This window comes from Zootoca vivipara, chromosome 7 (assembly GCF_963506605.1).
Source record: "Zootoca vivipara chromosome 7, rZooViv1.1, whole genome shotgun sequence".
Classification (NCBI taxonomy): Eukaryota; Metazoa; Chordata; class Lepidosauria; order Squamata; family Lacertidae; genus Zootoca; species Zootoca vivipara.
The window spans coordinates 63,764,764-63,792,117 of NC_083282.1; the positions used below are offsets into that span (position 1 = coordinate 63,764,764).

A 27,354-nucleotide genomic window follows, 5' to 3' on the forward strand; every position below is an offset into this window, starting at 1 on the left:
CACAGACCTGTACCCACAAATCATAGACCTGTGCTTAGAAATTGTGGCAGAAACAAAAACATGGATTTAGCTATGGTAGCTAAATAGAAGCTTTGTTTTTAAAAAACAGTATAGATCTGAATGCACTAGATTCTGGGGGTACAGAAGTGGGGAGGTGCTCCAGTTTGTGGCTGTCTTAGAGACATCTGGACAGCCACTGTTGGAAACAGGCAAAATGGATCTTCAGCCCAGTGCAGTTCTTCAAAACCAAGAATCAATTTAAGAAGAGCCAAAGACAGGAGGTACTGGAACCAAAGTGAAATTTATTATGAAATATAGCAAGAGCCAAAATCACCAGTGAATCTAGAGTTAGGTGTTCATAAGTCAAATATACTAAAAATAAAAAACCTTCTGCTCAAACTGGTTTGAATTTTAAGTCAATGGCTTAAGCTGTTACAGGCAGAGTTCACACGAGAACCTATGGCCCCAATCCAGCTAAGGTTTGCTATGACTTAGGCTCCAGTCCTAAGCACACCTACCTAGAAGCAAATCCCACCCAAATCAGTGGAGCTTGCTTCTAAGTACCAATGCACAAGATTTCACCCTAAGTCCAACTGGAAGCATTGAGCCTTGAGACACAACAGATTTGTTCCATTGGTTTTAAGAAAATATCCATACTGCATGATAACACGTACACCTTTTGATATTTTGTCAGGATGACTTTTTAGCAATTCTTTACACAGGGTTGGCAGGGCTGCTGTAGCAAGAAGCCCCCCCCCCAAACTCATTTTGAGGCATCCTGCACCCTTCTGCCACCACACACAGGTAGCCCATCACCCTGTCTCAGATACCAGAAATCTCCATTGAGAACAGCCCTAACCAGTTGCAGTTTTCTCACAAATTCTCCCCCTTCGAATCGGCCTCTTTCATCCCAGTGATGTCATCACCACCAGTCATGATGGCTATATGTTACCTCCAGTGTCAGAGGCAGAATGTCTCTGAATGCCAGTTGCTAGGGAATACAAGTAGGAGTTCATCTCCTGCTCATGGGCTTCTGAGAGGCTTCTGGTTGGCCAGTGTGAGAACAGAATGATGGACCAAACAGGTTTTCAGTCTAATCCAGCAGAGCTCCTCTTATGTTCTTAAGATCCAGCCATGTGGTGGTGTAACTGGTGGCAAGTAGATATACTCACTGTATGCAGTCACTGCAGGGTACATGAGTTACATGGTGAACCCTACTGTTGTGGCAGATACAAAACTGAAGGAAAATCCAGAGAATGGGCCACATGTATTTCATACCTTCAAGGTTGCTAGTCGAACTTAAGGCTTTGCTATTTGGGGGCTTGAAGATACAAAAGTGGAAAGGAACAGAAGTGGATTGTGGGTAATATAGTTTCCATGTCATAATCGCCATCTTTCCCATCCACCAATTAGAAGCATTTTTTAAGTCACCAAGAAACCCCATCCATGAAAAGGCACCACAGGCAGCTTGACTGATAGATACTCTTCGGCAGGTAAATGGCCTTGTGGAACAGTCTGAAACCAAGGAATGCAGGGTAATTTCAAGTGGTCCAGGCCCTTGATTTAAATGGAGAGAACTTGTCCCCAGAGCAGCTTGTACAATGACACCTGCAAGATAAAAAGAAGGATTAGGCTAGTGCAGAGCTTGCTGCAAGGGAGAAAGAAGGGTGAACTGGACTTTGAATCCAAGCCTTGGGCATCCATGAGTACCAGTTTGCACATATCCTACAATATTAGCATGTAGACTTCTTCAATAAATATCCAGAGGGGAATACAATTTCATTAAATATTCCCTCCAAATTATTATTAATTAAATGCATATCTCACTATTCCTCCAAGGAGCTAGGTAGACCACATGGCTCCCCCAGCATTTGATCCCCACAAGAATAAGGTAAGGTAGGTTAGGTTGTAAGACAGTGGTAAGTCAAAGGACATCCAGTGAGCTTCATGGCTGAGGGGGGGGGGTTGAACCTGGGTTTCCTAGGTCCTAATCTGACATTCTAACCACTACATTACACTGGCATTCCAAAGATATATCTATTGTGCAAATTTTAACTCATTTGGGCCACCTATCACCAAAGATCTTGAGAACACATTTCTGGTCTCTCTCTTTGGGGTTACAAATTTGCATTAGTTATAACTCTGAGAAACCCAAGCTCTGTTCCATTGGACAGATGCTATTTCAGCTCATCCTATTCCACTCTTGTTATGAACCTTTAACATGATGGCCCCAGTCTTAACCTTCCAAATGGGCAAAGTGGGCTTTGTAGTGGATCCATATACAATCACTTCATAAAGCATCCAGACCTTATCTTACTCTTGCTATTTCCATTATCAGCAAGATGACAGTAGCACACTGAAGATGAGGGGGATTTTGTGCTGGTGCTCCTGGAAGCAATGGGTTGTATTCAACTAGCTTTCACTCAGAACAGACCCACTGAATTGAATGAAACTAAGTTAGTCATGGCCATTCATTTAAATGGGTTCACTCTGAGTAAAAGTTAGTTGAATATAGCCCAAAGGGCAGCATTCCACCAAACAGATCTGCAAGTGCAAGGACAATTAGCTGCACATCTAGGATCTGGCATAGATTTGGAGAGGGTTCAAGGGTATGCCTGTTGTCTTTGTCCATGGAGTTTTCTTGGCAGGGATACTGGAGTGGCTTGCCAGTTCCTTCTCCAAGAAGGAACTCAGCCCTGAGTGCTCATTGGAAGGACAGAGCCTGAAGCTGAGGCTCCAATATTTTGGCCACCTCATGAGAAGAGAAGACTCCCTGTAAAAGACCCTGGTGTTGGGAAAGATTGAGGGCACAAGGAGAAGGGGACGACAGAGGACGAGATGGTTGGACAGTGTTCTCGAAGCTACGAACATGAGTTTGACCAAGCTGCGGGAGGCAGTGGAAGACAGGAGTGCCTGGTGTGCTCTGGTCCATGGAGTCACGAAGAGTTGGGCACGACTAAACGACTAAACAAACAAACAAAAAACAAGGGTATGCAGGGGGAGAGGAGGAAAATTCCAAATGAGCTTGCTACTTGCATTATCGTTTGCCCACATGAAGAAGTCTACCCAGTTCAACTGAATTTGCTTTGCAATCAAAGTGGTTTTGACACCCATTAGGATCAGATCAAGTCATTTCATGTCCTCAGGACTAACCTCTGTTTGTCCTTGCACTGGTTTTCCTTCAGGAATTATCAGGCCGTCTCTCCAACTGACTCCACTCTGCACTGTTCTCAATTTTCTGAATGTCCTGCAGGAAGACAAGTCACAGGCTCTTCAAAGGACTCCCCATGGAGACATGTGGCTACCTAAGATTTGGTGAGCTAAGCTGGATACAGAGCTTGGAAAGAGAGAGTAGCTCCAAGCAGATGCACATGGTTCCAGAAAAAATGGACCCACCATGCACTCCTTTCCAGGAGTAGATTCATGGTCATTGTGCTGTTTCTAGAGTGATGTTATTATGGCAGCCCTTTGAACAATTTTCCATCTCCTGTAGGAGATAACAAAATGCAGACAAGAGCAGGGTTTGGATCGGAATGGCACAAGAGATTAGTGAATTGACCAATCCTAAGGAAGCAGCCCTTGACAATCTCAAATTTGAAACTAAAGAAAGCAACTCAATTTCCTGAACCAAATAAGCACTAAGAGGGTCCCCATCCCTTCCTTATAGGTTGGTGGCTGAAGCTGAGAAGGTCTATGCGCAACAAATTTGCCTCTTCTCGATTGTTAAACCCAAGTGTTTTCATGAGACAGATCATGCCTTGGTTCCTTCATCCTTGCTGGGCTCCTGAGTTCGACTGATCCAGAGGTTGATACGAGATGTGACTCCTCCAGGGATCTTCAAACTCTCCTAAATAACAAAAGAATAGAGAGTGCAGAACTGCAGAGTGGAAAAAAGTCACTTATCACTGCCTTTCCTATGTTGGAGCATCCTCGCTGTGGTATGACAGGAAGAGCAGACAAGAGTTTCCAGCATGGGCAAGCAGAGCAAAAAGAGCATGTGACCCTGCTACAGAGGTGAATGGTACAGAGACTTGCATGGCATATCCCAGGGTATGGTCTGAAAGCACATGAGGCCACACCTTGCAAATGCTAAGCAGGTCTGGGTTATGTTGCACCTAGATGGGAGACTGTTTAAGAACCATGTCTATGCTGCCTTGGATTCCATGACAGAGAAAAGGCAGGAGAAATGTGAGAACTTGAATGAATGAATGAATGAATGAATGAAAAGACGGGGCCCTAATTAATTAGGATCATAGGAAAATAGGCAACTGCATTATACGTAGTCAAATCGCAGGTCCTTCTACAGGTCAGATCACAGGATTGTCTAAACTTTAAACTGGCAACTTTCACCATGGCCACATTCACATCATGGATTGAAAACAGTCTTAGTCGACTTTAGGAGTCATGGCATTCCCCAAAGGAACCTGGGAACTGCAGTTTTTTAAGGGTCTCCTAACAAGCCTCAGCTCCCTAAACAGACTACAGTTCCCAGGATTATTTAGGAGAAGCCATGACTCTTAAAGTGATATAATAGTGCTTTGAATGTATGGTGCGGGTGTGGCTGTAGGCTTAGTGATGCCGTCTTCCTCCTGTTAAACACTCCCCACCACCTTTTTCTGGGTATCTAAATCCCTTTTAGCTTTATGATCCTGACTGCAGTTAGACCTTACCTTCCGCACAGGGGTGATCGTCTCAGCCCGGATGGGGACAGTTGCTTCAAAGATGCTGCGTTTGCTGGCCACACCCTCTGAAGGTGGATGGAAATTTCTCCGAGTAGATGGAGGTAATTTAATTGACCCTGCTCTCTAGGGTCAAGAAGATAAGACAGCCAAAATGAGAAGTTCAAATTTCAAATAAGAACCTCTTCTTCTACTTAATCAATGCCTGGCAGAGAAGCATCTTCCTCTCTTTCACTGGCTATACTTTTGCTTCCCCCCCCCCTGCTCCCTGCCCCGCCCGCCCCCCCCCCAAAAAGCTTGGGTTGGTTTTTATTAACTTTATTCATGATCCTCTCTTCCTCAGAGATACATTTTGGATACCTATGTGATTATCCCTTATTACTTGGCCTTTTGATTCAGATGTAAATCAAGCCAAAGCTCCTTGAATGTCCATACCAGAGTCCCTCTCATATCATTCAAGAGCTTAGTAATTACTCACGCTCATTACCCATCCAGAGGATGGGCACATAGTACAAAGAAGTCATAGGCCAGGGTGCCTAAGCCACAGCCCATGCTCCATATGAATTTCTGGTGCAAGTCCCCAAACAACTTGGCTACTTGTGACGGATTGGCATGGTGAGCAAAAGAACTCCAGGGTGCAGAGAGTTAAACCCCAACCTCCTGGATAAATGACGCATTCCATTCCTGAGGGGCGGGACTGCCAGGAGTTTAAAAGGAATGGGAGGCAGTTAATTCGGGAGGTTGGGGTTTAACTCTCTGCACCCTGGAGTTCTTTTGCCCACCATGCCAATCCGTCACACTACTCTATAGTAAGGGGGCGGGGTATTTTGCGGAGCATCTGGATTGTCCTTCATTAGAGATTTTTAAGCAGAGGTTGGATGGCCATCTGCCATGGATGCTTCAGCTGAGATTCCCGCATTGCCAGGGGGTTGGACCAGATAGCTCTCAGGGTCCCTTCCAACTCGACAATTCTAATTCTATTACAATATATATCTATTGCTGAGCAGCAGGTGGTGCTGTTGAGCACCCCAGAACAATCATTAGTGACGGTCAGGGCTAGCCCAAGACATTTTGGCACCTTCCTACCCGCCATGCAAGCTGACTGGGACATTTTCCACGCTTGCACTGCACGAAGCACTCACCAGCAATAAGGAGGATGATTTTTTACACCTCTACAGTACTGAGAAATATTAATAAAGAGGAATGCCTCCACATTTGAACAGCACCAATCACTCACTAGTCCCCCCAACCAACATGGCAAATGGTCAGGGGTGACATGGCACTGAAGAGCCACTGTTGTGTCATGGTTAGAGTGTTGTACTAGGGCCCGAGAGACCAGAATCCAAACCCCTACTCAACCATGGCGCACACTGCATGACCTTGAGCCAGTCTCTTTCTTTCTCTCTCCCTGCCCATAGCTGCCAAGTTATCCCTTTTTTTAAGGGATTTTCCATTATGCTGAATAGGCTTCCTTGCGAGAAAAGGGAAAACTTGGCAGCTATGTCCCTGCCACCCATTTCCCATGCTGCCTCCATCCTTTGCAGCCAAGGAGCCCCTGTCTCTCCCCCTTCACTCAACCTGTCCTTGGTCCCTTCGCAGATTTTTCCTGTTTCGGGGAACTTCTGTGAGTGCAGCCTATTGTGCTCATCACTGAATGTACTTCCAAGATGTGCAAGCGGGATGTATTTATTGAGGCAGATTAAATAAATAATTTGTGAATAAAGAAATCATAAGGAATAAGAAAACAGTAAGCAGTGTCCCATGGACTGCAAGAAGCTCAAACCTATCCATTCTTAAGGAAATCAGCCCTGAGTGCTCATTGGAAGGACAGATCCTGAAGCTGAGGTTCCAGTACTTTGGCCACCTCATGAGAAGAGAAGACTCCCTGGAAAAGACCCTGATGCTGGGAAAGATGGAGGGCACTAGGAGAAGGGGATGACAGAGGACGAGATGGTTGGACAGTGTTCTCGAAGCTACGAACATGAGTTTGACCAAACTGCGGGAGGCAGTGGAAGACAGGAGTGCCTGGCGTGCTATGGTCCATGGGGTCACAAAGAGTCGGACACGACTAAATGACTAAACAACAACAACAAGCAGTGGTGGTGGAAATTAATAAGGAATGTGAGAGTGACAGTGGGGCAGGGCATATTTATTGAGTCAAGTAAAATCAATCATGAATTAATTAATGGGAAATTAATAAAGAAGTGGTGGCAAGAGGCTCTTTTGTAGCTTTGGTCACAGCCACATTGACATGTTGCCCCCAGAGCAATGCAGAGCAATAAGCCAATGCAGCCCATGGCCTGAAAATGTTTAGCCTCCCTTGTCACAGGTCATGATCACTGCTTGTTCCAATATTTACCTGCACAGCAGAAGTATATTTCTCTAGCTTCTCCTCCAGCTTAGCAGTGCTTGCTGGGAGCCTCATGCTGGCACTAGTGGAAAAGAGCAAACAACACAGGGTATGAACAAAAACCTTCCAAGATCCTGTAAGGAACAGTGATATTTCATTCCCCAAGTGAAAGGTCACTGGAGCCTAATAAGTTGGGATCAATGCTCTGGAGTCCATTGTAAAGCTAAAATTAAAATTTAATGCAAATTTGAAATGTCTGAAAACTAAGTCTTGAACTTTTTTTTATTTGAAATGTACGTTGGGAAGAAAAAAAATAATCAGGCATTTTTTTAAAAAATGAGGGCAATAAATTAACACTCCCTAAATTAATACAATGACATCTTCCCCCTTCTTCTTAAATTCCAAAACACAGCCTCCATAGCTAGCACATTACCTACTGTTCATACTAAAAACAAAATATTTACAAAAAGCTCCCTTATTCTAGAAAGCAGAAACAACCATTATTGCCGTTCCCAGCTCCTGTTTTTAAATACAGTATCCAGTTGGAATAAGAAATAACAATGTAACTTAAACATTTTCATACCGTGAATTCTAACCATTGCTGATCAAAGAGTTCATTCACATCAAGATCATGTCTGGCGTACAACTGATTTTACAGTGAGAAATGCAGCTTTTAAAAATAGATCTTCCTGCACTTACGGTAGCAGTGGATTTATGCAACTGAAAGAATGTGTAGCAAAGAATTCGGTTGGTAGGTCCACAAATCAAGAAGCCACAGAAGGGTGAGATACAAAAATATGACAAGCTTTCTGCTACCAATGGAATTTGATGGCTCACTCATCTCTCTTTAAAAAAAAATATTTAAAAAAATGCTGCAATACTTATGTTAATTTTTTTTTTTACTTTTGTCTCTTTTATGGCAAGAAACACTTATGGATACAGGAAGTGCAATGACTTCATACTCAAGGATTTGAGCTATGTACGCACTGTGAATGGTCTTTAAGTTATATTCAGAGTAGACCTATCAAAATGAGTGAACGTGACTAAGTTGAGTCCATTGCTTTTAATGGGTCTACTCTGTGTATAACTTAGTTGAATACCACCCCAGATATTCAAAGCACATGACCTCCCCAAAGGCTCATGGGAACTACAATTTCCATGTCACAGAGCTACAATTCCCAGCACCCTTAACAAACTATGGCTCCCAAGATTCTTTTGAGGAAGTCATGTGCTTTAAATTTGCTCCAGGTATACCGTGTACATGCAGCCTTTTACAGCTAGAAAAGTATTCTACCCTCCAGCGCCCCGGTCTAATGTTTTCTACGCAGGACTCAAAAAAATTCAAAAAATATTTCAAATGTCCACAAGAAAGAAATCTAACAAAAGCTCGCAAGCCCTAAGTGCCCTTGACAAATCTAAAGAATTAGCTGAGCCCACTTACCTTCGGCTTAATGTATCATCTTGTTTGTCTTTCCTGGGGACAACCTAGAGACACAAGAATTGGTGGTGAGAAATGGTGGTCTTTGCCACAATGGAAGAAATTGAACTGCTAGACTAAACCTGCCAAGAAGATACCCTTCCAATGTGGACGGTTAAGGCTGGACATGATCAACCAAGCAAGATGACTCCAAGCAATTGAATTAGCCAAAGAACATAGGGAGTGGGCTGGCCACATATCCCCTGCTGTCCCTTCTGTGTATAGAGTCCCATTTATCTGAATAATGCACAAAGTGGTCACTTGTCCTTTTCAAAGGAGGGATATTTTCCTGCTGTGATCATGACTGCTTACCCGGAATGAGATTGTCCTTGGGCTGACTCGTTTGAATGAACTACTGTAGGTAATCAGAGGTTGAGAGGTTAGTACGGGAGCTTCAGATCCATCCTGACCAGAGGGAGAGCTTGCAGCTTCTTCTATTTTGAGCCTACTTCTTTCTGCTGCCTGGAAAACAAACATGAATCAAGAAACCATAGGGTGGGTTGAGAGAAAAGTCTGGGCTGATACGATAATGGCAGGGACACAGAACAGGGTCTTCTCTAAAGTGGCCCCTCAATTATGGAATTTGGTTAGGCGTGAGATCCAGCAAATGCCATCCTTCCATTTTTATAACAAGACTTGAAGACTTATTGGTTGACTGTGTCATTTGGGAGCTGGTGAAGTAGACATTATTGTTTATGCTGTCTTTTAAGACAGGCTTAGGGGAAGTTGATGATAAATTTTAATATAGCTTTGATATTTTATTTTTATGTGGATAATTAAAAGTTAATCAGTGTTTTGGGAGGCATGTTGTTGTTTTTTGCCTGAATGTTGGTCTACGCATTTATGTGTATATATGAACAAATAAAATAATGTAAGATTGACTTCCACAGATGAACAACCTGAAGTCCCATCCTCAATTTACCTAGCCCACAACGGCGAAAAATGTCCCATTCTTCCACTCCATCAGAGTTCCTTCCTTTCAGTTTATTTACTCCTTATTTTTCATAGAATCAGAGTTGGAAGGGACCCTGAGGATCATCTAGTCCAAACCCCTGCAATGCAGGAATATGAAACCATCCCATGGATGGGGTTTCTTGGTGACTTAAAAAATGCTTCTAATTGGTGGATGGGAAAGATGACGATTATGACATGGAAACTATATTACCCACGATCCACTTCTGTTCCTTTCCACTTTTGTATCTTCTAGCCCCCAATCAAACCTGAAGCCTGGTGTTACCAGCACTGTGCTCTAACCAGCTGAGCTATCCAGGCTTCTGAATCCCAGTGCTGAATGAAGCTGGCAACTGCGGAGGCTGCAGTTCATTCTACCTCTGACTTGCACTGATAACCAATGCACATCTCCTGCCTTTCCCTTCCAGCCCTTTGGCTTCCATTTCTTCCCTCTAAAATTCCAAGACTGAGTACCTGTGGCCCAGAGGCAGCTGGAGCCGCTTCTGTGAAGCTCCTGACCCTGGGGTTAATCTTCACTTCTAGCCGGCTGATGCTCCTACGCTCCCAAGAAGCTCGCAGAGGCTGCTGTGTGGCCACCTCATTCTGGACTGTGGCTGGTAGCTGAGACTTGTGCTCCTTCAGTGCCTTCTGCTCCTCACTGAAGACTGAATCCTCGTCCATTTTGGGGTCCTTCTTGGGATCCTCATCTAAGTCATCCTGTTTATCTGAGCTTCTCACCTTCTTTTCCTCACTCAGATTTTGATGATTTTCTTTGTCGGGCTCCTTTTGCTGAGCCAGGCTTTCACATTTTTCCATCATGGGTTCTTTCTTCTCCTGGGGTGGCCCTGAGGAAGGCTTAGCTTTCTTTTCAGCAGCTTCCTCTTTCCATTTCCTGGCAGGCACTGTTTCCTTTTTCTCCTGCTTCACATTATTGAACATCTCCACTCTCCTCCTTACTCTGTCATCTGGCTTATTTATTACCTCTTCCAGTGTCCTCTCCTTTGCCGGCTTTGAGTTCTCCTGCCTGGAGGGCTTTACTTCCAAGGAGCCCCGGAACCTACAATGAAAAAAGAGAAAGGAAGCTCTCAAAAGTTCCCTTTGGAGTTATGGGTGGCCAATGGTGCCCGCAAGAGCTCCCTGATCCCGTTCTTCCTCGCCTTCCCCAAACCCAAACTAATGTAAAGTAAACCAAAAGACTTCACCAGGCTTGGAAATCAGTGGAATTTGGTTCAGGCCCCACAGTCAGAAGTTGTTTCAACCTCTGCACAACCGTGTACAAGGTGTGACTGGAAAGTTCAGTGAATGGTCACAGAAATCTGACAGCAAGAAATATTTGAACATACATTTGTCATTGGAGACCCACGAAATGCTCACAATTGTGTATGGAGATGAAGCTGTAACTCAAAAGACAGTGGTTTAAGCGTTTCCGTGAAGGGCAGTGTAAGGGGGAGACAGTATAGAGAACCTCCCCCGTGCATCAGAAGTAGCTCCTCCCCAAGCAGTGATGAAAGCGAAGACGCTGAGGAAGCCTGTCAGGAAGTGGAGGGAGAGTACCGGGGCTCTGGCAGCATGGGAGAGCCCTGGCTACACAGGAGGGAGGCAATAGAGGGGGAAAGGGGGGAGAAGGAAAGCATGGAGCGTAGATCCTTTCCTCCGGTTCCGTAATTACGCAGGAGAAAAAGGGGGAGGAGGTTTACTGTCCCAAGACTCTTTTGTTGGAGGAAGTCACGGGGGGGGGGCAGTGCCGGATTCTGCATCAGAATGAGCAGACATGTTTTCCACACCTGTCTCACTGTAAATAGAGTGCACCAATAAAATACTGTTTAAAGACAAGCATGGGGAGCATCGTTAGTCTGGAGTAGTCACAAGAACCCCTGACAGGCAGCAAACCATCAAAGATGACCCTCGGTCTGGCAGACTGTTGGTGAGCAGAAAGGTGGCAAATGTTGACAGAGTTCATGAGTTATTGATGCGGGATCAGCGTTTGTCCATCCGAATGATGGCGAAAAAATTGCATGTTCTGGGTGAAATCATTGCTGAGGTTACTGACTTGTCCCACCCTCCATATTCTGCTGATCTGGCCCCACTGGATTTCTTTCTTTTTCCAAAACTGAAATCTGCACTGAAAGGGCACAGATTTTACAACATTTCACATGTCCAAGCTGCTGTGACGGGAAAAGTGAAAGCAGTACGAAAAGAGGACTTATCCAGTTCTACAAACGTCATCAATGGTACATTATATTGGGGGGGACTACTTTGAAGGCCTGTAAAGCATGTATGTTTGAATATTTCTCGCTGTCTGATTTCTGTGACCATTCACCAAACTTTCCCTTCACACCTTGCACATTTTCCCTACCCTGCAGAACCAAGCAACAGCCACTAGAGCCTTGAGAGCTCTGTTTCTCCCTTCCCAACAAACACACACCTATTTGGTGTTCGGCTGCTTGCATTCTGTACTGTCTTGGAAGTCTCCTCCTTCACTTCGGTGGTAGAGCTCAGCTGCCTGTGTCGCCGCCTACGCTCCCTCTCCTGCTCTTCCTCATCCTCAGTACTCCATTGTTGGGCCAGGCTGGAAGGGAAAGCATGGAGGGGAGAGAGAAACAAGCATTATTCAGCTGCTGCTGACTCAGAAATCCTTGCACTGATGAATTGAGTTAGATCAGGCATGTCCAAAGTCCGTTTGGTGATCCTAATTTGGACCGCCAATCGATTTAATCCGGCCCCTGTGGCAGTATATGTTGCTCAGCAACCCTTAAAAAAAAAAAGCTTCAACAACTTTGGGGTAAAGCTCAGCAACTTCAATCCTAAAAAAGCTCAACAACTTTGGTTCGCCCTCAAGCATGTTCACTTCATCAAATCTGGCCCTCTTTGAAAAAAGTTTGGGCACCTCTGAGTTATCTGGATACAGTCAAACCTCGGTTTACGCCTACCTCGGCGAGCAACTGCTTCGCCGCAGACCTGGAAGTGTTTACATCCGGGTTCCGCGGCGTCGGATGCACAGACAAAATCTGCGCAGCGCATGCGTGTGCAGAAGCGCTCTATCAGCGCTTTGTGCATGCACAGAAGCATGCCTTCGGGGAGCGACCGCTTTGGCGAGCGACCGCCTCCGTGGAACGAATTGAGGTCGCAAACCGAGGTACCACTGTAATGCCCATAGTCTCCAAACACCTCAGCACTTAGATCAACATTGGAGGCCCTTCTCTGTGTCCCTCACCTTACCACCAGAGCTACTGTAGCTGTGTATACAGGGAAGAGCTTTCTCGGCTATGGCATCACCGTTCTGGAATGTCCTTCCTGGGGAGCACCACCTGGCTCATCCTAGGCCTTCTCTTAAGACTAAGTTTTGTAGTGCAGCATTTGACCAATGGCACTCTGACGATGACTTCGTTATTTCTTCTGGCTTCTGAGAGTTTTGCTTTTATTCTGCCTTTGCAGAACTGTCTCCTAGGTTTCTTTCAGACAAGCTTTTCATTGCACATTCATCCTGATCTGTTTGCACAGTGCATTTCTGGGCCCAATTTAAACTGCTGGTTGTTGCATTTGAAGCCTTAAATGGTACAGAAGCAGGTTATTGGAAAAGCCACTTTACATCTCTGTGGACCTGCCAAAAAGTTCCATCAGTTTGTTGTACATGAGATACAGGGCCTTTTTTGGGGTGACTCTAGCCCTTGAAGTGTATTTGACTCCCTCCCTGATCAGGCCTAAAGGCCTGTATTACCCAATCTACATTTAACTATCCTGTGTACTGCCCTGAGAGGGTGGGATACAAATTTAAATACAGTGGTACCTCTACTTACAAATTTAATGCGTTCCGAACGCACATTCGTAAGTCGAAAAAAATCGCAAGTCGAATCCCATAGGAATGCATTGGGAGAAAAAAATCGTAAGTAGAAGCAGCCCTATCTAAAAATTCGTAAGTAGAAAAAATCCTATCTAAACCGCATCCAAGATGGCGGACGGAGCTCCGTTCGTAAGTAGAAACATTCGTAAGTAGAGTTATTCGTAAGTAGAGGTACCACTGTAATGATAATAATTAAATAAATGCAACTGTTGCGGAATTTTTAATTTTATTTTCTGAACCTTTTTAATGCTGCTGTTTTAATTAGTTGTGCTCAATGTCTTTTAATTGTTTTATTTTTCTGAGATGGCCTTTTACCTTGAAAGGCAGTTTAAAATATATATTAAATAAATGTAGCTGAGGAAATGATATTATATATATATATATATATATCTTTTCTTACTCAAGATTGGTTTTAAAATTTCACATGACACACACAAACACACACATGAAACATGGCTGTCTTTGCTGTACCACATACTTTATATGCATTCTGAGATGGTGTGGTTACATGGAGACAGGGCCAGACCTACCATGAGGCAGAGTGAGGCAGCTGCCTCAGGCAGCAAATTCTATGGGGAGGAAAGTGGCTAGAAATGTGGTCTGCCCTGCATTCCCTGAAATAGCTTTCTGCCCTAGCAGTGAGGCAACCTGTCTTGGGCAGCATGCTCCACAGGGGCAGGATATACTAATCCATCCCCTGACTGCCCCCTTTTCACCAAGACTCTCTGCAAAAATGGGGTGTTCCTACAGAGCTGCTACAATGGGGTGGGGGGGCATGCATCGGTGAACATTTCTTGCTCTCCTTCTTTGTGCCTTAACACACAACTGGGTGGGGGTGGGGGTGGAAAACCAGTCCCATGGAAACTGTGATATGATGTGGCACCAGGTTTCTCTCCAGACAGCTGTGGAGAGGTAGATGTATCAGAGCAGGTTGCATGTAGGCTTCATGAGCACAGATCTCTGTGTGAGAGCACCCAAGATTTCAACTTGTTTGGGTACTACGTAGGCATTGCTGAAACTCCTGCGACTGAAACGGCTCCGGCTACAGACTGTGGCCCTGGCATACCCAGCCCCCTGGCATTCAGGAAAGCTGCCACTCCTGCTATCACAGGATGCTGGTTAATCATTATTGTGCCATGGATTCCACTGCATTTTTTCACTTTCAATAAAAAGTTACGCTGTGTTGTTTTCCACTCTTGTGAGAGGGCCATGCAAATGGGGAAGTGGGGAATGAGCGAGGGGGACAAAGAGGAAAGAAAAAGAAGTGTGTTTAAACCTTTGCACTGAACTTTTAAAAACCTATTGGAGCAGCAAGCTGCCTGCCTGCAGCCAGTAATGAAACCAGAAATGGCAGCAATCTGCTTGGAGTACACATCGACTTCTGTGCCATTCATGACTCATAGACCCTTCCCTTCTGTTGTTCTTAGATCATAACAAGAGAGCCCCACCCTCTTCTACAATCTGGGGTTTTTTTTTTGTTTTTTTTGAGGAAGAATAAGAAGAGGAGGAAGAAGTGAATTAACTGTGTGCAGTCATACCTTGGTTGTCGAACTTAATCCGTTCCGGGAGTCCCTTTGACTCCCGGAACTGTTCGAAAACCAAAGTGCAGCTTCCAGCTGGCTGTAGGAGCTTCCTGCACTCAATTGGAAGCCACATCAGATGTTCAGCTTCCAAAAAACGTTTGAAAACCGGAATACTCACTTCGGGTTTTCGACGTTCGGGAGCCTAAGCCGTTCGACAACCAAGGTACTACTGTACTGTTCCTTTAAGCTAAGTGTTGCTGGACTGCTTCTCGCATCATCCCTGGTCATGCTGGGGTGGCCTTAGGGGAGTCAAAGACCATACTTTCTGGAGGCACCTGCCTTAAGCACAGTCCAGCACTCAGTAAGAAATCCTGCCATAGGCCCATGTAGGAAAGGTTTGCCAGATCGCTGTACATAGTAAATTGTTTATGTTACCAACACGTTCATCGATTCTGAATGAGGAATACATGCTGAAACAGATAGCACATTAGTACTACATCCGTTCCATACACTGACAGTTCAGCAACAGTTTCTGCTCTGCTGGGACCATGGGGGAACCCAGCCAGAGGAGGGTTTTTGTCTGCAGTCGGCTCTGCTGCAGTTCTGCCATAGGCAAACCTGAAAGTTGGCTGGCAGACACATTCCACTATAACAATGCGGTTCATCAGCATCCTCCATCAAAGGCTTCTGAGCCCCATCCACAAGAATGACAACATGGGAAAACGTTCTTTTGCAATGACAATGAAGCCAACTTCAGGTGTTTAGCCCGGAGATGTGAAGGCAAAGGTGTGTGGAGAGATGGGGTGCAAGCATCTGCCATACCCTCAGCTTTATTGACATGCCCCCTCCACTCTCAAACTTCATAAGGTCAGAAGGTGGTTTGCAATTATTATTATTATTATTATTATTATTATTATTATTATTAGCTTTTTTCTTTTGCCATGGCAAGACAGATGAGGTGTCTTCTCCACTAGGATGAGGTCTATTTCATAGTTTGTAAGTCATTGTTTCTATGTTTGCATCCACACTTGCAAATCAGCACATGCAAACTTTATGCATATTTTTGTGTCCTCTTCCACAATGATGCTTTTTTGCCCGGCTACTCTGCCTGGCAAGGCAACATGGCACAGCTCAGACAAGGCCAGATTGGCTTGGAGGTCTGCAAACTCGGGCCAGGCAGGCTGCTTCTGGGCCACCACCAACAGTCATCTAGGGCTGCACATCACAGAAGGCAGCAGCAGACTGCTCTTCTCCTTGAGATATAATGGCTGAAGTAACAAAAACTGTGCACACTATGATACCTGCACTGGCTTTCAGTCACTGTGGGCTGGGCACCCACCTCTCACCCTCCCTACAACATGGCAGCTAGGGGTGTTTTTTATGAATAGTTTCACCTTCAAAAAGAAAGAAAGAAAGAAAGAAAGAAAGAAAGAAAGAAAGAAAGAAAGAAAGAAAGAAAGAAAGAAAGAAAGAAAGAAGATGGTTTGCAAGCATGTTTCCCTGAAAGAGCTTATAAACTTCCTCGCGGGAAATTGCGCTAATCTCAGCTCATTAGGATACTTGTCAGGTCCATCAGGTAATAACAGCAATAAAACTGTTTGGGGCTTGGTGCTAAACACACTAAGGTCAGTGATTGGGGGTGGGGGGAGAGATGCCCAGTGAGGTTGGGAGCAGAGCTGATCCATGTACTCCTGTCCTTTTGCATTCTTTTGCCCTCACATGTCCAAACTCAACATCTGAAGAGCAATTTTGTTTTCTGTTCACCACAGGTGTACTTTGGGAAAGTGAAAATGTTCCATAAAACCTCACTTTTTATCAAATCCAGCAGAGGTTTTCCTATTTCTCTTTGCATAACTGCCTGATGATTAGGAAACCTTTGCTAATGATTTTAAAAACATTGCAAAACCACTCCACAAGTGTTTTTGCAGCATATTCACTCTCCAGAGGTTTATATCTGTATATCTGATCATGACCTCAGCAATGCACAGGTCTTTGCTGCTTCGGTCCCAATCCACCAATAATAATTCATTTCAATGAGGTTTGTGCAGGACAGGTTCCTAGTAGATTCTGATCTTGCTGTCTTAATATGCAAGTCATTTGCTCACTAAGAGAACAATTCACAGCTCTCCCGGTATTATTACAAATTATACAGGTATTTGTTTACCAAGGAATAAACCTATGAGAATGTCTAGCCCATATTGTTGCCAAGGCAAATTTGCCAAATTAAACTGCATATGGGGAATGTGTAATATTATAAACAAACTGTTACATCATTAGGAGTATCATAATCCTGTGTGGTCCAAAGATCAAAGACATATTGAGCCATGGTCTCACTGGTGGCCTCAGGCAAATAATCACCTCTCATCCTTAATTCCCAGCCTACAGTTCTGCAGAAGTGCTGCTGTGAAGGTGCAGTGGATAGTGATGTAACTTTTTGGGCAGAAATGGGGAAAGAAAAATTAAAAGCAAATGCAAGGATGGGAGCTCCACTTGGAGAGGGCTGCCACAGCGATGGCATTTTTCCAATCAAACCTCTTCCAAAGTTTTTCCTAACATTTTGCCAAAATCTATAGCCTTGCTATTTTCACCCGTTGCTTCTAGGCTTCTCACTAGAGCAACAGTCCCAGCCAGTGGACGTGCGCGCAGATTTTGGAACTCTTGCAGCAGATGGTGTGTTGAGCTTAATAATAGGAAGCTCTAACCTAAGTATTGCCCAGTCCACATTTCACTATCACATCAACAAGGATATCATCGTAGTCCTTGCCAAATGCTTTGCTGAAATCAAGATATACTATATCACAGTGATTGACGAAACTATCAAAAAAGAAGAAGATGTAGTTGGTCTGGATAGACCTGAATAACCTGGTTCTCTTTGCAGTGTGTATTCAGTTATAGTGCCTCTAAATCTAATGGCGGGGGGGGGGGAGAGAAATGGGAACTCTAAGCCACAATTTCCTAGCCATAACTACCTAAAAAAATTATTGCTCAGATATATAAATGGATAGTTATATCAATGAAAGCTCTTATTTAACTTCATATTTTTAAAAGTGAAGAAAAGGACTTTGTTTACTGAAAAATGATATACAATTAATATAATATTAAAAAATAAAAGATTGAAATATTGCCACTTATCATAAAACACTTCAAAAAAGCAAATTCCCTTTGCTATCTTTATTGTGCTAGCTCAGGCAACAATCTAGAAACAATAGACCAGTTTCAACTAAGTTGTTGAATGAGCCTTCACTCATGCAACTGAAACTTCCCACCTTGGTTCCCCCTGGGCACCCTAAATCTGCTCTGCAGGGTTAGAGGAAACCCAGAACATGTTTAGGGATGGAGAGGACATGCAGGGGGAAGTCCTGTTATATGAGTGACCTCATTCCGGTCATGCACATCCTACCTGATGCTACATTAAATTCCACCCTACAGCCATTGGAAGGAATGCAACATAGCACTAAGGGGGCATTGAATGAAATGGGAGAAAGCCCCATAGTGCTAGTACTTCCACTTGTAGGGCTCATTAGCTGAATCCTTTTTGTCCCAAGGGGAACTGCAGTTGAGACAAGTGACTTGGCCAAGGTAGAGTGACAGTCTGGCAAAAGTAGAATCTTAAATCAAATTCAGTTCCCTACTTCATGATACTAACTCTCACTAAGGTAGGACTTTGGGGAAGAAGTCCTTGGCCCCACTCAGCAGGAATGACAGTGGTATCAGTGCATTTTGAAATAGGTGAAGTAATAGACATTACCATCTAAAGGGAAGGGACCCTGTAAAACCTTTCATTCCAAAGCCCAGAATAGGGATAACCAATGTGGTCTCTTCCAGTTGCTGCTGGACTACAACTCCCATAATTCCTGGCTATTGCCCATACTGGCTTGGGTTGATGGGAGTCCAACAAATATGTGGAGCACACCACATTGGCTATCCCTAGTTTCAAATCACCTAACCAGCCACACAATTGATTCTCACACATTGGCTCCTGCCAATATCTGAATAAAACCCACTCACATATAAACCATACATGTGTATGATCTCAGCTCAGTCAGAACTCTGAAATAGGCACATAAACAGCTGGTGCATGTGCAGAGGTTCTTCTCAGACCTTCATATGAACAGGCACATTTTTGAATGGGGCAGGCACTATTTCCTGCGTGCCAGAATTCAAGAAATGTCGAAAAAATGTTTTACCTTTCAAAAACATAAATTAAAACTCTGCCTTCTATTGAGCAGGAAAATATGTGTTAAGGGACATGGGAAACCCCTAGATTTATATTAAGCATTTGACTGGTTCACAGATGTGTTTGTTAATAAATCAGAAGATGTAAGCAATGCTGGACAGGAAACTCAGAATTGGCTGTGAGAGATCGAGCAATTGGAATGCATTCCTAAGAACTGAAGAGCTAAGGAAGGGCTTTCCTGTCGAAAATGTGTTTGCAACCATTGCCAAAACAAGATACCAAAAGAAAGTAAGATGCAACAGGAAATCAGGCACATATTCACCACTCCAGGAACAGGACTTAAGTCTTCCAAAGTATCTTTTCTCCTTCCTGTTTTGAAGCCAGACAATGCACAGCTCTTCCTTTCCTTTATCACAAACATAAAAGGAAGGAAGCTGAGAAGACACTGCCCCCGCCTCCCCCCCCCCGCCCAGTTACATACAGACCACCTAGTGCCCAAGGTGTCCTTTATATAACACAGCAGCAGGGTTTGAGATTTCTCCTGTGGTCTTCCCTCAAACACCCTGTCTTAGTTTCAAGTTGTTCTTGTTGAAATTATTGTGCCTGTCCCACTGAAGCCACTGCTACTTTTGCACTCAGGTTCCACCTTTGCCAGTTTTGTCATTTTTCTTTTGTCGGTTCAAGTTTGGGGTCACGCAATCTTCTGGAAGCGCCAGTTTTCATTTTATAGGAGTTCAGCCAGGATCATTACACAGACACTTATTTGACACCCGAGCAGCACAAGTTGACAGCTGCATACACATGTAGCTGCCCTCCTTAAACACTCATCATCTTGACAGCACTTAAATTCTCCTTCTCCATTTTTTTCTTTGTGAGCTATAACCTGTTCTCCTTGTACCCACCCCCTTTGCCCTTGTTATGTTTGCATTGTTGAAAACAAAACTAACACTTAAACAACACCAATAACTTTGATCACTGCACAGGAAAATTTATTTCTATTCCTGCATTGCAGGAAGTTGGACTAGGATGGCCCTCAGGGTCCCTTACAACTCTATAATTCTCTGATTTATTTAATACGTTTATATCCCACCTTTCCTCCAAGGAACTCAAGGGGACATACATGGTTCTCCCCTCTCCCCAGATATCTTAACAACAACCGTGTGAGGTAGGTTAGGCTGAGAGGCAGTGACTGGCCCAAGGTCACATGTGAGCTTCATGACTGAATGGGGACTAGGACCCCAGCCTCCCAGGTCTTAGTCCAACACACTGCCTCTCTTTCTGTGTTATTTCTATCCCATCCTCAGCTCATGTTGTTGATAGCATCTAGTCTACTCACTTGGGCAATATACACGGGGTTCTAACTCATCCCACCCATCAGGTTGCCCTGCCCTATGTGTAGATAATACAAATGTTGTGATTACATGTGAAACTCCCAAAAGATGGGGGTAGTCTAGGTCATCACTTAGTTGAAATTCCGCCAGGCTTGACGTTACATCACTCCTTGGCATCTCACCAGCAACAAGGAACAAGAAGGTGTGGAACTCTGGGGAAGCTAGAATTTTGGGGCAGACAGATGAGCAGATAACACCCTTAACATTGTCACATGAATCCCGACTCTTAATTTAGGTTGTCGTATTGTGCCATAATCAGAGATGTGATGGATGAATAGTAAGGACATGACAAATGCTCTCACTTCCATCAGACTAGAATTAGGGAGAAATAATCACTGGACCTCCTTCCAAATCACTTCATCATACATAGGTATGCTCAAGACCTGTGATTATCACCTGTAAACTTAGTGTGCACAAATACTTAAAGGGGGAAATTTTGAATATATTTTAATAACATTGGGCAGAATTCAGTCGAAATTAAACACTGCAAGTCCATCCACTTCAATGGCGAAGTGCCTAAATCCTTGCTAATGAATGGAACTAGAAACTTCAGGTGTATTCTGCCAGTTCTTATTAAATTAACCCTAACTGACTACAACTCTCATCAGCCCTGATCATTAGTCATGCTGGCTAGGGCTGATGGGACTTGGAATCCATCAACATCTGGAGGGCTCCAGGCAGGACAAGGCTGAACTAAATTAGAGATTTTCAAATGGCTGAATTTTGCACACATAAGAGCCACACAATTTCAATGATATAATCCATATGAAACCAATCTCTCAACTAGAGGAAATGAAGTTTTGGGATGCAACTGTGTTCTTTGATGCTCAAACACCACATGCCTGTGAGAGGAAACGTCACAAACACGGTAACAAGTATCAAAGCTTCAGATTCAGAGGAAATAGCCTGTTCACAAATTACCGTATGTAATTGTTCCACATTTTCTGTCTTAAGTGAGACATCCACCAAATGGGAATCCTGCCTCCTTTGTAGTCACTGAGGAATGTCCAGCTCATTATTCTCTGGTGGGTCTATGGAGACCACGTAAATTTGGCTATTTGTGATTCTTATGTACAGTTTGTGCCAACACACATCAACTCACTCTTGACCTCTTCCCACCCCTTTTTTAAAAAGCCAAACGTCTGAACAACAACTGCAGGTTATCTCTTTCTCACCAAGGCTACTGGATGCTAACAATTTCTCCCTACCATTCAGAAGCACCCTGGCTCCATGCTAGAAACCAGAGCTAAGAGTTGCACATCTGTGCCAACCTCAGGGATCTGCTGGAGTCAGGTCATTATCAAGTAGTTGCTATAATACACTCAGACCTCCAAGATGAGGATACCTCTGTAGCAGGTACAATGTCCTCCAGCACTTCATATCTCTAGGCTTTCTCTCCACCACCAGTATATATAGGCACATCTCTGTGAGGCGCAAATGCCATATTCCTAAGATATCAGAGCAAAACAGGTTCTACTGTATTCATGATCTGGTTTCGTACATAAGATCCCACACCAAATATATCAGGTGGTTGTTTTCACTTCCTTCCTTAAGTTTCCTTCCCTACCTGCAGCACTTCTGGAATGAGGATTATAACACAGGAAGAGGGGGAAATACACCATGCAAACTAGTTGGGGAGATCCGTGATCCATGTGGCTATGATGCCATCATCCATTTTTCATGACACACCAATGAATGCATTCTCAATAGGGCTGGGAAACATTAATCACTCTAATTATTGGGAGAATAACAATGACTTCCTTAACTACCAATGTAAAAACATGGATTTTTAATTAGATCTTAACCATAGGTGTTCCATTTAGACAAGGGCGTTCAGTTCCGCTGAGATTGTCGTGGACAGTTTGTATCTGGGATGAGCAATCATTGCCAAGTGCCAAAAAATATTATAGAGCAGGTGGAGGACTCTGAAATTTTCTTGTCTTGCAGTATATGTGAACCTGCACCAGACAGGGGAGGGCTATTGCCTGTTTGCCAAGAAGTTTGGAGGCTTCTTGGTGGCATCTAGCTTGCTGTTCTGGGAGAAAGGAATTTAGAGCAGCTCAGAGATACCCGTAGCCAACATGGTGCCTTCCAGATGTTATTATATATCATATCATATCATATCATATATCATATCATATCATTGCATAGTTAGAATGGATTATGAGCATCATCTAGTCCAACCCCCTGCAATGCAAGAATCTCCTACCCAATGTGGGTCTCCAAGATTAATAGTCTCATGCTCTGGTGACCATTGGACTACAGCTCCCTTCATCCCTGACCATGCTGGCTGACTGGGACTGATGGGAGTTGGAGTCCAGCAACCTTTGGAGGGCTCCACATTGGCTAGTCTTTGACAAGTTGGACCTTTGGTCTGATTCAGAGGGCTCTTGTGGCAGTCCCCAGAAGAAAGGCTAGAGGTTCAAAACGGGACCATGGTCTAATCATGGCCCAACTTTAGCCCATATCAGTTTGTCTGTCTATATGTATTTGAAATATTTCTGTGCCACCTTTTGGGGCAAAGCCCTTCCAAGACTAAAAGCCAGTTCAGAGCTGGAGCCAAATGTGTGTGTGTGTGTGTGTGTGTGTGTGTGTGTGTGTGTGTGTATTCATTCAGAAAGCAAAATGATTTCCCAAAGAGTGCAGGAAGCCTTGCAGTTGGGAATGGATGAATCTGTCAATTTCAATTTCTTTCCGTTTCTCATTTTCCCAACCTTACACACAGTTCTCCAATTTCCACATCAGTTTGTCAAGTCCTCATGAAAACTCAAGAGTATCTTAGCGTGAATTTCTCCTGATACACACATTTTTGTATGCCGTTTTGCCTAATATACTCACTTTTGCAAAGCAACTTTACCTAAAATAAAGCATTTTTTTAATTTTCAAGAATATTTGCACTTTTATGCACACTTTACCCTTGTAATTTTTGTACACATAACTTGGACAGACAACTACATTGCTAAATTCAGAGATGTGTGAATTTTGAAAGATCACTATGTTCAGTTCACACATTGTTTTGGAAAGTGAAAATTAGGTAAGTTCATTTTAAATCACAAACTGAAGCAAATTTCTCCCCCTTGTAGTATTCAGTCAGGGGGAATCATTAACCTCCCCCAAATAATCTCCAGCTGCCACTGAACTATTATGATCAATTGATCAGTTAGATCAGGTTGCCAACTGACTTAAAAACTCGCAATCAATGGGTCTGCAGCTTTCAAAAACAGCTTTTGTTTAGTTTGGTTGTACTTTTCTCTGAGGGTGGTTCTTGGGAGTTCCTCTGCCCCAGTGCAAAAGCCAACGAAGCCAATTGCTGGACTTAGCCCAGGAATCAAATCTTACGTACTTTGATTATTAGCTCACTAGGTGTGTGCTGCAAGGTACTTTCCTTGGGAACTAGATCTGCTCCTTTGATCATCACAGCAGAGAAAAGGCAAAAGCTCAGCTCAAATGTGATGTGTTGCCGGAACGATCCACAACGTGATGTTGGCAAAGGGCTGCCCATGATGCCACATTATATTTTATTGGAGTGGAGCTGGGGAGGGGAGGGTCTTCACTCAAACTTCCAGCTTGGAAGTTAAATGCTGAAGACAAGAGACAGGAAGAAGCTCCCCTTAAGTGGCCCTGGGCAGGTTGCTATCCCATAGTCTCTGCTGTAAAATGGGAGAAAGAGTGGAGCTGGCCCATATTATTTTGCCACCCCAAAGAGCAGCACCAATAAATCTAAGAGGTTCATCCTCTGCATTTCAAGTAATGCTTGGACATACCGGTTGGGTTGTATCCTGCTTCCTTTGGCCAACTTGTGGTGAAAGTTGAATTGTGACCCTGAATAATGTGTCACAGCTTGGAATGGCTGTGCAGCCCTACATAAAATCTGGTTCTGGTTCACACAACTATGATTATCACTTGACCACTGTAATATGAAGTCATAGGTTGAATGTGTGAATGAACTATCCCAGCTATTAGACAGAACCACTATAGCGCATCAGATCAAGACAATTGGGTTTTTTTTAGTGGAGTCAGTTTACACATTCAAGGAACCACTGAGGACTGGGGTGACATATGCATGCTCACTACCTGATAGCTGCAACATCAAGTTCAGAGATGATACAGATACAGCTTTCGTGCTCTCCTCATTTCAAACTGGGACAGTCACCCGAATAATGAAACATTAGTCCATTCATTGCATGAGTTTTAGGCAATCAATCATTTAAATCTCTGTGCTATAGCATGTGATGGGTGGGTGGTGAAAAGTTCTAAAGGGAGAAAGGCACACTTTCATAGAATCATAGAACTGTAGAGTTGGAAGGGACCCTGAGGATCATCTAGTGTCCAATCCTATATGCAGGTGTCCCTTATCAGGATCGAACCTGCAACCTTGGCATAATCAGCACCATGCTCTAACCAGCTGAGCTATTTTGTCTTTCTCAGCAGGCATCAACCTAGAAAGGGTAACACCACTTCCTCACGCACAGGAGAGAATGCTTCGTTAAAATGCTACTCGCGATCTGGAGAATTATAATAATACAGGAGTCCATCATCATCATAATCTGGCAGGGGGCATCTTTTTAGTCAACCAACATGTTTAAAATCCCTTCACCTAATGGTTGGATTCTAAGCGATTAACCAACTCCGAATGTGCAGTCCCGCTTCCACCCTAACCCAACTTCGCCGTGGAGTCAGTTCCCACAATCCGCGGCCAATCCAGCAATCGCGTGTAGCGAAACCACCAAGCCCTGTGAGCCCGGGCAGAGATGCGAGTCCGCCCCAAGAAGCGTAAGTTTCCACCCCACACTGGCCTCCGGAGAAGAGAAAATGTGAAGCTCCTTTTGTATATTAAAGAGGCTACTAATCAACTAATTCTAACCTGCGCCAAGGGACCATCCGCCTCTGAGGACATCCATGCGCAAGTTTTGCTCTTCTTCCCTTGGAATCCTTGCAGCCCAGAGGATTTCCCCGCTGCCCTCTCCCTGGCAGGATCCCAAAGAAACTCTGCCTGCCCCCTGCCCCCTGCCCCTCCTCCTCCTCTCTGGCTGTCCAAGACCCCTCCTTCCTTCCTTTCCCAAACCGGGGGGATTCCGGCTCAAGGAGAAAGCAACACCCACCTGGAAAGCGCAGACCAGTTCTTTCTGCTAAAAGCCATGCTGATCACCTCCGCTGGGCTTGGCCAGTGGCGGTGGCTGCTCGCTTCTTATTCTTTCCCAGGCGCTTGCAAAACTTCCCTGGGCATCAAGGCAGGAGCGAGATCCTCCGGGAAGAAGAGCACCCCGGTTCTCACGAGGCGGAGAGTCCCGCTGCGCTCGCCCGTCCCCTTCCTGCCTCCTCCGCGCTGCGCTGCGCACCTTTCCCCTGCGGTGCCACCCGTCGACTGCCGGGCCGCCTGCATCACATGGTGCTGTTATCTACCTTGACAGGCTGGGAGCTGTAATTTGTCTATTAGCAGCACCTTGCAAAAGGCACCCTGCGAGGGTGGGACGTGACCCAGCCTGCGCACAAAGGCAGCCATTCTTTGGTTGCCCGGGCTGGGGAAGAGTTTGAATTCAGCTCCACGCTAGGGCCAAGGCGCCCTGGGTTTTCGGGGGCAACTCCCTGCTCAGAACCAGTTTTTCCTGCCTCTCCGACTCTGCCTCCGGTTTCTCCACGGCTGTGCAGGCAGGGGAGGTGGAAAAAGGAGAGAGAGAGAGAGGGTGGAGGAAAAACACTCCATCAAGTCATCCGTGTCCCACTGAATCAGAGGATCAGAGGCACCCAGATGCTTAGAGGGCTAACTTGCAACTTGGTCACTTTCATGGGCATAGCGGGGGACAGCTCACCCCCCAAAATCAATACAAATCTGAGGTTTCCCCCCCCCCTTAACAAAAGCCTGCCCCCTCCAACAAAATCCTGGTTACACCCATGGTCACCATGTCCTTTTTTTAAAAAAACGAGAAATGGACTTGTTTCCAAAGGGTTGTTTCCAAAGGAAGTCCCTGTCTCTGAGACCTAATGCAGGTGGCAAATGGGTGGTGATCGTTTTGTTTTTGAACCATCATTGCGATTGCCTGTGATTTGCTGGGCTGTGGCAGGTTCCCAAGGAGTGGGTCACAGGGCCCATGAAGGAGTTGTAGTTGTGCTCCATCCAGCCTTGTGCAGTTAGGAAGGCTGGATGAGGCAGGTGCCTCCCTGTGCAACACCCACCCAACACCTGAGCCCCTTATCCAAGACAGGTGCAGCAAGGTGTGCTGATCTGAAGCTGCTTGCGGAACAAGTTCAGGAGCAAAGTAAATAGCACAGATCTGAAACTCATTTCAGTCAAAAGATGACATCGTTTGGGATTATCTTTAAAAGCACAGACTTCTAATCCTTTTTGGCCTAACCCTGACGGCGCTCATGCATGCAGAGTCGCCATCATTCCTAAATGCATCATTAAATGAGGGCTTGCATGTGGGAAACTGTTATCCCAGGGTTTTCTGGACACACAGATCCCTCATTTCAAATGTCCTCTTACTAGATTTCCCCCCCCCCTCTGACTAATGGGAACAGTTTTGCTGTCCTAACCATTATTTATGTTTGTGTCATAATAACATGTAGCCACAGGTGGGCAGGGAGAAGGGATACATATTTTATTTTATTATACAATAAAGTTTTATTTATTTTTAAATGTATTGTGGCTTTATATGCTCCTTAGCACTGATAAATGATCTCAAAGCAGTTTGCCAGATCAAAAATATTAAAATACAGTAAAATAAATCAATGGGGTGCGGTAAAGAAAAATGACCCACTCTCCAGGTACCTTTCCTGAATGTTCAGCTTACATTTAAAAAGAAAACACCATACGCTACAGTCCTATGCACACTTAATAGCCATTGGGTGAAATTGAACTAAGTTTTAGTAAGAATAGCCCCATTGAAAATAATGGACCCAACTGAGTCATGTTCATTAATTTTATTGGGTCCCTAAGATGGCTGCATGGTGCCTCGTATACCTCC

At 44.4% G+C, this 27,354-nt stretch overlaps 1 protein-coding gene across 1 annotated transcript; it reads right to left on the minus strand.

Moving 5' to 3' along the window:
- Positions 1-282: 282 nt before the first annotated feature.
- Positions 283-25,948, minus strand: LAD1 (ladinin 1). The gene is made up of 10 exons (XM_035122237.2): positions 25,492-25,948; positions 11,883-12,026; positions 9,932-10,514; positions 8,819-8,968; positions 8,471-8,514; positions 7,039-7,111; positions 4,671-4,805; positions 3,758-3,847; positions 3,154-3,247; positions 283-1,608 (listed from the first exon to the last, which is right to left on the minus strand). Exons 1-9 carry the CDS (start codon positions 25,527-25,529, stop codon positions 3,182-3,184), a joined length of 1,323 nt encoding a protein of 440 aa, XP_034978128.2. The 5' UTR covers positions 25,530-25,948; the 3' UTR covers positions 283-1,608; positions 3,154-3,181.
- Positions 25,949-27,354: the final 1,406 nt, after the last annotated feature.

What these genes read in the sequence shown, in the direction of transcription:
- LAD1 (XM_035122237.2), bottom strand. Translation starts at nt 25,529, where the DNA reads ATGGCTTTTAGCAGAAAGAACTGGTCTGCGCTTTCCAG. An exon ending in GATGATACATTAAGCCGAAG is followed by an intron (nt 7,112 to 8,470) that starts GTAAGTGGGCTC and finishes CTTTTCCACTAG; the next exon opens with TGCCAGCATGAGGCTCCCAG. An exon ending in GCAAGGATGAAGGAACCAAG is followed by an intron (nt 3,248 to 3,757) that starts GCATGATCTGTC and finishes GTCTTCCTGCAG; the next exon opens with GACATTCAGAAAATTGAGAA.